At 38.9% G+C, this 12795-nt stretch overlaps 2 protein-coding genes across 6 annotated transcripts in view; one reads left to right on the top strand and one right to left on the bottom strand.

Annotated features, from left to right (window-relative positions):
- The window catches only part of CACNA2D3 (calcium voltage-gated channel auxiliary subunit alpha2delta 3), a 733714-nt gene that overhangs the window by 616738 nt on the left and 104181 nt on the right, over positions 1-12795 (top strand). The gene's annotated exons all lie outside the window — the stretch shown is intronic.
- On the bottom strand, positions 1602-11960 carry LRTM1 (leucine rich repeat transmembrane protein 1). Of its 2 annotated transcripts, none has more exons than XM_032794317.2 (3): positions 11353-11960; positions 9288-9884; positions 1602-2168 (listed from the first exon to the last, which is right to left on the bottom strand). In XM_032794317.2, exons 1-3 carry the CDS (start codon positions 11357-11359, stop codon positions 1735-1737), a joined length of 1038 nt encoding a protein of 345 aa, XP_032650208.1. In that variant the 5' UTR covers positions 11360-11960; the 3' UTR covers positions 1602-1734. The 2 variants fall into 2 exon arrangements, with proteins under 2 accessions (XP_032650208.1, XP_032650209.1); XM_032794318.2 differs by having other exon boundaries at positions 11416-11429.

Here is a 12795-nt window from a genome sequence, read left to right on the forward strand (position 1 = left end):
ACCATCATAGGACCTAACCACATCAGCTACACCATCAGGGGCTCGTTCACCTGCACATCTACTAATGTGATATATGCCATCATTTGCCAGCAATGCTCCTCTGCCACGTACATTGGCCAAACCAGTCAGTCTCTACACAAAAGAATAAATGGACACAAATCAGACATCAAGAAGTATAACATTAAAAAATCAGTAGGAGAACACTTCAATCTACCTGGACACTCAATAACAGACTTAAAAGTGGCAATTCTTCAACAAAAAAACTTCAGAAATAGACTCCAGCGAGAAACTGCGGAACTGGAATTAATTTGCAAACTGAACACCATCAAATTAGGCCTGAATAAAGACTGGGAGTGGATGGGTCACTACAATATCTAATTTCCCTCTGCTGATACTTACACCTTCTTGTCAACTGCTTGAAATGGGCCACCTTGATTACATTGGCCTCATTAGCACTACAAAAGTGATTTTTCCTCCTTGGTATTCACCCCTTGTCAACTGTTGAGAATAGCCCACTTCCACCTTAATTGAATTGGCTCATTAGGACTGATCTCCAACTTGGTAAGGCAACTCCCATCTTTTCATGTGCTGTGTATTTATACCTGCCTACTGTATTTTCCACTCCATGCATCTGATGAAGTGGGTTTTAGCCCATGAAATCTTATGCCCCAAAAAATTTGTTAGTCGCTAAGGTGCCACAAGGACCCCTTGTTGTTTTTGCTGATGCAAACTAACACAGCTACCACTCTGAAACCTGACAATTGTATTGGTTTCAGTACCAAATCCATTATTTTATTCCTGTTATAAGAGTTGCCAAATGGAAGTTTTATGAATTAAGACCATGAGAAGTGTCTGCGGTGGTTGTGTATTAGTCCTTTGTTAAGGAAGTAAGTGTTTATATGTTTATATTTTATTTTTTGCTTCTGTCAGTGCCCTTTCTCAAATCCTTGTATCAGAATGCCACAGTACCCTCATGTTAACTATTCCTCCTTCACTTCCATCTTGCCTACTCCTCTTTACTGTTCCCCAAGTAAAAAAAGAAAGATATTTCTATCTCTGGATGTGGCCTAGAAGTAAACTGCTATAACTAATTATGGATTTTCCATCTCATAAACTATATCATGGATGCAGTATTAAAATGGTTTATCTAGTAGAGCAGGTCGAATAGTGGAAAAAATGTGCTTGCAAAAAATTTATTTTGAAAAATTTGTTGGGTCAATTACTTCTGGTGAATAATTTGGCCAATTCTACTACTATCTAGTATGACCTGTACTTTGAGGTTACTATTCTGCCATATATTCCTTAGGTACATATTAGGCAAGCTTTACCAACCCACTTAAAATTGCTTTGCATTTTCCGTTCCAGAAATCTCACTTGTGATGGCTAGTTACTGTCTGTAATTGCCATGTATTGTACTAATGTTACACATCGACTAGTTCATGGAGAATTGAGTATTTTAAAGTGGTTACATGAAGATTTAATTAATCTTAAACTCACATCTTCATGTAATACTTCAGAAGGTATGCATGCGCAGAACATAAATAATATATTTATTTCCTCTATTTAACCTCTCAATATAAATTGCTTCTCAGGAATGAATGTCTATTTTACAGAAACTGTTTTAATGTGAAAAATCAACATACAGGAGTAACAAGTAAATCAATCCTAGTTGACACTAAGCTTCTGATTGAAATGATAAGTCTTACTTGAGTGAAACCAAAGACCAAAAGTAACTTAAGCCAAGGAACTATCAAATGGCTCTTTTTCTTCAGGACTCCCCTGTTCTGTTACTGGGGCCAAGTGTTCTCTGTGGTATTTAGCAGTAATTGCAGCATAGGCGCAACCATACACAGCAGCTGCCAACATCATTAGACACACGATTCCACAGACAACTCCAGTTATTACTACAGTGGCGATTGCATGACGCAAACTAACTGGCCTTGGCTTCGGTTTAGGTTCACAGTCTGAATGGCTACTTTCTCCATTTTCATTGTGATGAGTATGCTTCAGAGAACTTCTGTGCTCAGAGCTATGGTGATGAATATTAGCCAGATGAACATGAGCCACTGTGGGAGGGCATGTCCCGTACATCTCATAAGGAACTTTGAGGAGGTCCTTTCCCTTCCGATTTTCTGGTGTTGAGCATATAATGCCATCACTTATTCCTCCTGAAAAGAACATATTAAAATCTTGAGCTCTTTGGCTTTCTGAATTTTCTGTATGTAAAAACTAAATGAAGCCCAATGGAATTTATAAACTGCTTCATTTTTCTACTTTTAAAGAATTTACAGCCATATATTATTTTGTGTATATTTCCAATTAGTTAAAGAATAGGATTTTAACACTTTTATATACTCAAATAAGCAATTACTTGTAACCAGTAATAAATTAGGAGTAAACTTACATGTACTTTATCAAAGTTTATAGTAAAACAAAACAACCTTCACCCCCCCACCATGCACACACATCCAGTAATATAAAAATAGGCAGGTATAAAGTCATAAATGAAAATAAAGAGATATTGTTACCAGGTACATTCTTACCACTACTTTTTTAATAAACATAAATAGAAACAATATGTCTTCTGTAAACATTTCCTATTAGCATTCACAGTAGGGATGGTTCTGGCACTATGTGCTAACATTTGCCGTGAAGCAAATTGTGAAAATAAAATATTCTATTTGCCCTGATTTTTTCTGCATAGTTTATAAAAGCATGATATCATTCACATTACATGCCAAAACCAATATTTTCCATATAAAAGTTAGAAAAATAAAGCAGTTTAAATTTCTAATTTCAAACTTGTCCGTACAGTACATCCTGTGTATTTTATTATAGACACATAGATTTTAAGACCAGAAGGGATCATTCTGATCATCTAGTCTGACCTGCACATCACAGGCCATACAACCTCAACCACCCACTCCTGTAATAGATCCATAACTTCTGGCTGAGTTACTGAAGTCCTCAAATCATGATTTAAAGACTTCAAGTTACAGAGAATCCACCATCTACACTAGTTAAACCTGCAAGTGACCCATGCCCCATGCAGCCTTTAGGGCTTGTTCCTGCTCTCTGCTGAATGGGTGAATTTGGTGTGGGGGGAATGGAATAAGGAGCCTTTTCACTCCTGCTCAAGCAGTGGGGCAGGATCAGTCCCTAGTGCATTAGAGCACGTATGTATCAGAGTTCAGCTCCCTTACCATCCCATGTATCATGGCCCCATAGCCACTGGTTAGGACTAGAACCATTGTATATTTTCATGTTTGCGTAATTCAAAAGTAACTGAATCAAGTCAGTTCAAATTTCCTCTCCCATTGTGGCTAGACATGGAAATTTTAATCTTAAAAAGAAATTGTTTTAAAAGGTGGTGAGTTAAGATGCGCCCAAACCAAATTCCTAAGGCCACCTTCCCCACAAATACTGGCCATGTTCCAAGATGAATCAGAGCCTAGCAGCTGAATCCCTGATCTGTAACAGGTCAAACCAAAAGCCTGGATCCAAAGACTTCCAAACATGGACATTTTCAATGTGGATATGGCTGAAGATCCAAATTCTGGAGCTCTGATCTTTCCATGGATATGAGTGACGGAAAAGGGTGTGTTGGAATGGAAAACTAGAATTCTACCTTGACTAAAACATTATAATTAAGTATATGCAACAAGAATCAATTGCTTGAGTTGCCTTCAGTTCAAGAAATATTTTATTCTTCTTGAAGTGATGGTCCCCATCTGTATTCCACTGGGAGTTATGTGCAAGCGCCTGGAGCTTTTCAAGGTAGTTATGTCCATCGGTCCATGCATGCACACTTGCACTGCCTCATGGTTTCGCCCAAGATGATAAAGGGGGGGCAGACCGACCACATCTTCAGTACCTTCTCACCACTGCGTGGTCCAAGTCAGAGCTTCTGCTGTCCTCTTGTCCTTAGTGATATATTTTCCAAACTTTTTAGAAAAACTGTTTTTATTTTCATATTTAGGATTCTTCAGTTTTTTGTAGTGATTTTATTCTTTTTAGAAGTTTTGTAGATTTAAGAGCTGGAGATGTCGCTTCAGTGGTTAACTGCCAAACAATCCCCAACTCACTCTACCCCCTACAGCATCCAGGTCTCTGTACCATATATAGTCAAGATTTTTGCTGTTTCTGTAGTAATTTTCTTGTTTCTAAAACTTTGGTATGATTAAGGACTTGGGATGGTGCTTCTGCATTTTCTGCCAAACAATCCACCCGTCCAGCAACCAGTACTAGGTATGGATTATGCCAAAGAGGCCAGGATTCAAAGTTTCTGCCCTTGCTCGTTTTCCCTCAGTGATGAGTATGGCCTGTACTGTTTGGGGGAAGCCCACACAGTGTCCAGATGCAGTATCTGTCTCTCATTCCCTGCTCATTCATGGAAAGGCGGAATCTTCAATCTTAAAAAGCACCTCATGCAAGTCAATATGGGGCTGCAGTCAGATCCTGGTCAGGACCCCACCCATACATTGGCCTGAACAATCCAAGAGCGTGTCTTCTACCATAGACCATCAGTTCAGAACCTAGTCGTGAGTCATGGGAACATGCACATAAGCATGACAGTAAGTCTTTCTCCAGGTCTAAGAAAGATGCTGTGCTGTCCACAAGTTCCGGCCACGGAGCAGCACCATGTTCCAAGGCCCACAAGAGCAACTAAAAGTTGCTCACCCGACCCACTAGTTCCAGACCCACATACCCCTCCTGCATCGGCATCATTGGTCCAGAGATGGATCCCTTTACTGGCCCCAGTTCTATCCATATGCTGGGAGTTGTTGATTCAAAGAGACTTGAAAATCCTCCTGGACCTCATCAACTGTCCTCCCCTGGAAAGGATGAGGTCTCCATGTGTTCCAGAACTCTTGCCTACTAAGAGAGCCCCATCCACTGTCTCAAATCTGCCACCTTCTAGCTGAATTCCTACAATACACCCTGTTCCATTGGCACCACCCTTTGCACAGGACTGGTTCCTCTGAGTTTGATGATCCAGATGTTACTTATGGTCGGCTCCCCGTTCTGAAAACATACCTATCAGAAGGTCCAAGTGGCACCATGGCAATACCCTATCTTAGCTCAGCCCCGGAGCCACTGATCCTCGACCCCTTGGGCACCACTGCTGCAACAGCAGGATCAACCAGGTTGGTCATATTGGAGCTCATCATTCCAGTTCTACCATCTGTGAGCCTCCACAGAAATGCCCAAAGGCCCACAGATCCCATCCACCTGTTTTGACAATGAAGTCATCTGCACAACACGCCCAGTCTTTGCTAAGCGATATTTCTGAGTGCAACTAGAGAGCAATCAACCACTTTGCATCCCAATGCTCTGACCAGCAATCCCTTTTGGTTGCCATCTCAAACTCTTTCTGCCAGCATGAAGAGCGATAACAGCAGACAAAGTGGGTCCTGGGTGTCATTCTACATGGCTGTATCATTGAGTTGGTGACTCTGCCTCTTCCACATCCCCTGTGCTGATCCCATGCCAGGAATCACACTCACAACAGTATTCTTATCCTAGAGGTGGACTCCCTCCTGCAGAGAGGCGCAATGGAGCCTTTCAAGTATTCAGACTGTTTTCTAGTACACAAGAAGGGGAGATTAGACCAGTCTTGGATCTCAGATGCCTCAACTGTTCCATTCGCTAGCCAAAGTTCTTCATGGTCACTGAATCAACTACACTCTTCCTCCCTTACCACTCTTGTCACATGTCCTTCAGAAACTCCTGTTGGAAAGGGTGATGGTCATCCCGAATGCTCCTTGACTTGTCAGTTCTGGTTTCCTCTTCTTCTCCACCCTCTCCCACTCCTGACATTTCCGGGAGTGCTCACAGAACATAGCAACAGACTCTGGCACCCCAATCCATGGACGCTTCACCAGAAAGCTTGGTTTTTGGGTGGATGCCTCCGCTAGCACAGGAGTGCTCGTTGGCAGTAAGAGATGTCCTCTCCAATGGCAGGAAGAACTCCATGAGACAATCCTACCAAGCCAAAAGGGTGCATTTCACTTCTTGGGCCCAACAGACAGGTCTTTCCTCTAAGGCTCTGGGCATCCCAGTGCTCTTAGATCAGTGGTTCTCCAGCTTATTCCGGTTCCCTTCTCTATGTCTGTAGGCATTTACCGCCCCCTCCTCCCCTCCAAGTACATATACCCTTCAGCTCTCTTTGGCCCTTCAGCATTAGCTGTCCACCTCAGACAGCCAGCAGGCATTTCCCTCTGCTTCTCCCAGCCTTCAGCTCTCTCTGATCATGGCTGTTGGGCCTGGGGAAACTTGTAGGTGACCTCCTGACTGCCTTCATACCTTCTGCTTTCACCAGCAGACTTCACTGCTCAATGAGGGACCTCTCACTTCTCCGCTGTTAGGGGTATCCCCTCCTCTGAGTGCTCTTTATTCTCAGAACTCTTTCTTCATTTCTAAATTCTATCAGTGTTCTGGACTCTCAGTTCTGTACTCTCATTTATAACTCCGTGCAGCCAGCCCCACCCACCTTGTTACATCAAGCTAGGATGCACTTGACTGGAACACAAGCGTTGAGCCCAGTTTCATTTAAGGGGCCAGCTACGCTGTTACAGGAACATAACTCATTTTGGTTAATATAAGTTACAGAAGAATAATACTAGAGAAATATTAGAGTACAGAATATTTAGACTTCTTCCAACACTGGCTTTTAAAATAGGTTTGTGTGTTGCATTTCACTTTGTTTTTTGCAATTTGGACACATTTGTGTAAAGCAAAGGTGAGACAAGAAAAAAAAATCACTGAATTGCCAAACAATGGCTGTGTTTCTGAGATAAACTAAAGAAGCTGTGCTGCTGTCATAGTAATTAAGATAATCTGATATGCTTATCTTGGATCATTACCTTCCGCTGCATACAGAATTCACAACCCCTGCTAAAATTTGTTCTGGGGAATACGTTCAGGAAAATTTAACAAAAGCCTGGAGGCTGAAAGAAATAACTTAATATTTTAAAAGTCTAGAAGGCAGTATGATTTTAACCTCAGGAGAGAGAGCCCTTAGGAGACTAATTTTTATCAGTTAAATTACAGACCCACTCTTCCAACTCAGCCCGTTAACTATTTTGATAAATTGCACATATCACTGGCTTAAAAGCTTGTTTAATTTTATTTATTATTTTCTATAATTAATACCACTTCCACCTGTTACCTAGCCAAATATTAGGCATCTTGTATTGATGGAACTTAATTAAATGTACATGTTTTAACATAGATCCAATGGACCAGATCCTTATCTGTGCCAGTGCTGCTTCTAGAACAGATGATTCTGGAGATGCTATTACATCATCATTCCAGCTTCCCACTCCTAGAATGCCTAGGAGCTGTGCCTCCAGCACAATTTAGAACAGCCTCAAGTCCACTTTAAGTTGTGCCCAGCTGGAATGGCTTAACTTGTGCTGGAGATTACCCTTATGCTAACCATTTCCTTCAGGTAGACAATAAATGCTGATTTCCATCTGTGCTGGGCATGCTAAGGAACTGGCCCAATGATCTGGCCCCAGCATAAAAAGAGAGTTACTGTAAAAAGAAATATGTCTCTTCTCATGGCAGTAATTCCTGAAATAAAAATAAAATGTTGAAGTATGTATGCAATTTAATGATTACTTGTGGTATACTCTATTTATCAGTGAGTGATTGGATAGTAGCAAGAATTTCGTGGTGAAACATTTGGAGACTTGACTATTTGTTACCAATTCACTAATTGGACATATAAATTGTCCATTTATATAAATTTCATGTTAACAAGAAAGTGTGCATATGTACTTTAAACATTTCTAGTAACCAACCTGTGAGGTTTTTAAGGCTATTCTTGCAAGGTTTAAAGTTATTCTTGCACAAACTCACTTAAAAGTTAATTAGAAGGAGAAATAAGGAATGGAAATTAGTTGGTTAGTTCCACAGTAAGTCTTCTGTTTGTTGAATGATTAAAGCAACTCTATTTAGGCACAACAAAGGACAATCTGTCATGGGTTATTTCCTTTCATTCTCATCTCTTCAGCCTTCCACCCTTCTGTACACAAACCAAATCTCATCTTCAAGATTCCTGCCCATGTAACTATGAGTGAAGGCCATCAATGGATACTGAATAGCAATAGTGTTACAGAGGGCAAACAGAAGACACAGAGCATCTTCACATGAGCTGTTGCATTGTACCATGTCAATATTATGACCTACATACAGATAGGAAACCAAGGAAATATTTGTATCACATTCATGCATCAACATTTATTTCAGAGGAAATAAGATTGCTTGTTCTTTTGATTTCTTAAAAGTTTGACTAGCTCCCCCAGCAATCAGGGCCAGATCTTTCTTTAATGTTTAATACCTTTCACTGCCTACACTGCATATAAAACAGATACATTTAAAAAAAAACATTTTAGAATTATAAATGATTTTTTTTCTTTTGTCTAAATCATCTTGGATTCTAAAGCTGCTCAGAACAAAGCATTGCAATGCCATTCAAAAGCAGAGTGAGACAACTTCTGACTTGCAAAAAACAGAGTTAAGTCTTATTCTCTTTTTATGTAGAATAACTAATGAATTTATAAATGGAAGAAATTAAATGCAGGTGGAGATATGGCCAAACAACTTTGTGCTGCTTTTAAACTACACAGAAAGTTCATTTTTTCTTTACCATGGCATTGTGTATTTCTGTATTATAAGTTTTAGCCCAGTGGTCAGGGCACTCAGCTGAAATGGGGCAGACCCAAGCTCAAGTCCCTACTAGAATGAATAATAATTTGTACAAAGGGAAGCAGCTTCACCAGGAGACACTCAGAGAGACCTCTCCAGACTAGCCAATAGCCTGGTAGGCACTAACCTCGGAGGGTTCAAATCCCTGCTCCAAAGTGGGGATTCAAACCTGGTCTCCCACATCCCAGGTGAGTGTCCTAAGTACTCAGCAAAAAGTTATAAGGTGGGCACTGGCACCACAACCATTACCTCTTCTTCTTCTTTCTTTTTTTTTTAATTGAGCCTAATTAAAAAGTCTGGAAACAAAATGCTTTGGGTCAAACTACGTTTCCTTTGATTCGCCGATATTTATTTAAAATTTTGGATTCAGTTTAATCCAAATTGAGTTTATGTTCTTGAACTTCCAGCAGTCTGAAAAATCAGTTATTTGCCAAACTCTAGACCAGAGCAGAGAAAGAGAGTTAAATACGTGCTTAAGTGCTTTCTAGTATCAAAGCCATGGTAGTTCAGACAGGTGAAGTATATGTTAAGCCATTTTCTTTACATTTTATCTAATAGAAAAAATAACTTACCTCTGTATAAAAAGCTCTCTAGCCACAGTTTAAGGCCAATGACATGACAAGTGCATCGCCATGGATTATTCTTGAAAAGAACAACTTTCAGATTTGGGAGGGATTCCAGCAGAATTCTGTCCAGTCTTTGAAGCTTGTTATACTTAACAGACAATAAAGTTATATTCCCTGTATTATTTCCTAGAGTTTCAGGCAAATTTAATATACTGTTGGAGGACAAATCCAGTTCTTTTAATTGAGGGAGGGAACTGAAAGTCTTGTTTTCTAGGTAATGAATCAAGTTCTTGGTTAGGTTTAGAACCTGTAGGTATCGTAGTCCTTGGAAAGCACCCGATGACAAATTTGAAACAGAATTATTAGACAAGTCTAAAATTTTGAGCAAAGGGGTTTCACTGAATGCATTTTGATTGATTCTCCAAATATGGTTATTCTGCAACTGTAATATTAGAGTTTCAGGAGGTACGTGGGAGGGAATTTCAACAAGTCCTTGATTCCTGCAGTCCACTGTCTTTGAAGTTTGATGACATAGGCACTTTTCGGGGCATCCACATACCATATGCATTAGTACAATGATACTTGAAACCAAAAGCAAGTCACCTGCACAAGAAGTAAAAGAAGTGATAATGTGGTGAAACTAATTTATAATCAGTGTGTTTTGGTAATACAAACATTGGTAGCATAGAGAAAAGATGTCCATTTTGGTAATGGACAATAATGCACATTTGTTTCACAGTTCGGTACATCAGAATAGTATGAATCAGCCCTAGATAAAATTTTGGAAACCTCATATAATGTAGACTAAAGACAATTTTTCTCTAGTTTCAAACTGAGCTACTTTCCATGGCTTTATCTTAAATGCAAATAACTTTTAGCAAGCTTAGCCATCAGCCCCTTGCCATAAAAATATGATGGATTTCTAGCTGCTACGTACCCATAGGAATGAAAGACTCCCATATAGTTCCCAAGGATATTAAATTGTAATGTTTGTCTTTCTATGGTGATAGTGATTATGAGCCACTGTATGTTAAAGTTGCAAGCACAGTCCCTGTTTACTTACTGTTTTGATTTCATGTTGCACTTCAAAGAATTAAGCTTGTGTTCTTTTAGAGAAAACAATAATCTTCAAAGGCTTCACTACAGAGAATTCAACAACGGTTTCCAGTGAGCCAGATTTTTTTAAGGTCTGTTCTTTAAAATATCCACCCATATTTATGCTTATTAATTGAAATTCCCTTATCTGAATGCCAGCTGTGCTTTCCAAAGATTAGAACATCTAGCCACTAAGCAAACATTTGTCAAGTACAGTTGTTAAAATGATAAATGAGGTCACAGGAGTAATCAATGATATTTAATATTTAAAATTATGATCTACTCCCATGGCTCCTGACAGTGATCCAGTTGGCTTTGACTAAAATAATAATACCTTGTATCTGTCATATGTGGTTAACGCTATTCCTTTAAAAACATCATGCTGCCTAAAGTTATGTTAATATGCATACAATGGAATAATAAAGATATATTGGGGAGTCTTGGCTGCTGATCCCATATGAATTATTTTGGCTCCAGAGAATCAGAGCAATAGGTGGATAAATCCCTTTTAACATTGTCTTTGTGATGCATCAGATCATTAATATTATCTATTATTTCAGAGTAGAAGAGCTTCTAGTCAATTACTATTTAAAAGCTTTAGAAAATAAAGGATACAGTGCATTAATGAGTAACAGGGAACACTATCTTAAAAGAACAACAGAATGAGATTTCAGTATTGAACATATTAAATCTGTAAATGTAAGGTTTGGATTTTTGTGACTACAAATTTACCTTGCAAACACTTATTAATTAGCATTCTAAATGAAATTGTATTTGGAAATGTTGCTACAATGCCTGGATTCTATGTTCAAGAAACATATTCTGTAGCATTATGCCATTCTGCAACTGTTAGCTTCAGAAACAAGAAAAAACAGCTTAAACAATAACTTCCACTGTAAAGTTAAAAATAGACACTGGTTGGCAAAGACAATATTTCTTTACAAAGCACTTCACTAAAAAGGAAATTATAGCTCACCTTTCATGCTGGTTCTCTCGTTGTCCTGCTTGCAGAAGGTCTAAAAAGTAAGTTATAGCTCACCTTTCATGGTGGTTCTCTCGGTGTCCTGCTTGCAGAAGGTTTAGTCCAAGTTTAGTTAGAACAGTAATTTACATTATATTACAACTTGAAGTATATGTCAGGACTATGAACTAATCCAGGTTCCTTTATACCTTCATTTTAGGAAACTGTAGTTTACAAAGGAGCTTTAACTATTTGTTCTAGTGAGTAACTCCATCAGCTTTGGTTGTTGTTGCATTCATTTTTTCCCCTCAATAACACTTTTCTTTTCTTTTTTTTTTACAGTCCACCTATTACTCTCAGAGTTTTTCTCTGCCTTTCTTATTCAGTCAGCTGGCCCTGCAAAGAATGTCTGTCAACTCAAACTGGACAGCTGTAGTATACAAATCATGACCTGATAGCCTACCCTTTTCTATTATTTAATCTGCTTCAAATCCAAGGCATGAAAATAAGGCTGCTTTTTTAAAATCCAATGTAGTTTCTGAATTCTGTGGGATTATTAGCGATGCTGTATCAATTCCTCAAGATCCAATGACTCTGAACATGGATTCTGGTTTTCCTGGGTTGTGATTGGAGGCAATGGAGTGTGTAATAATACTAGGAATAGGCCTGCATGTTGATGACATGGTTTTGACAGTGCAGTTGTTTGCTCTTCTGGGGCTTATTCTTCTGACATCCATAGGGATTAGCTGTGCTGACAGGATTTTGTTGCATGGGAGCACAGTGCTGGTGAGAATGGCAAACATATTTGTATGGATACTAAAAATATTGGACTGCTTTTTTCGCAAATGCATTGACACTTTAAGTGACATTTGATTGAAAACTCATATTTCACATGGTAATATATTGACTTATTTCACTGTTAACTTCTTTAGAAATAAAATAACACTTCACACTGTAGCATTTACAATAGTAAAAGGGCTAATGGCGTATGACTGCCATAGAATTACAGCCGTGATAAGGTTTCAAAGGAATGTGAAATCTAGTATAATGAGCTCCTTTAAGGTCACATGCTCACTTTTATACATCTGTTAGCTTTGTCATGAAGAGGGTCCTTAAAACTGCACCATCAGAAAATGTCAAATCTCTCCAAATGCTGACCATACAACATAACATTGTTAGGACCAAATTCTGCCTTTGGATGCACATGAACAGCTTGCAGTGAACTCAGCTACTAGTTTTATTTCTAATAGTATGGGATGATGCAGAAAGTGCTTCAGCTTAATTTTTGGTATGTAAATTAATTAGCTTGAGCTTTCAGGAGATCAAGAACCAAATTCTGCGTGTGCATTATTTATACAATAATTTATAAACTAATTTCTAAAGTTCTGTCTTCTCTAGTTATCTTATATAAATATAAATAAGATTGCCTCCGTGAAGGAAGCACAGCAATCCTCTCCC

The sequence above is a fragment of the Chelonoidis abingdonii genome, chromosome 17, assembly GCF_003597395.2.
Source record: "Chelonoidis abingdonii isolate Lonesome George chromosome 17, CheloAbing_2.0, whole genome shotgun sequence".
Lineage (NCBI taxonomy): Eukaryota > Metazoa > Chordata > Testudines > Testudinidae > Chelonoidis > Chelonoidis abingdonii.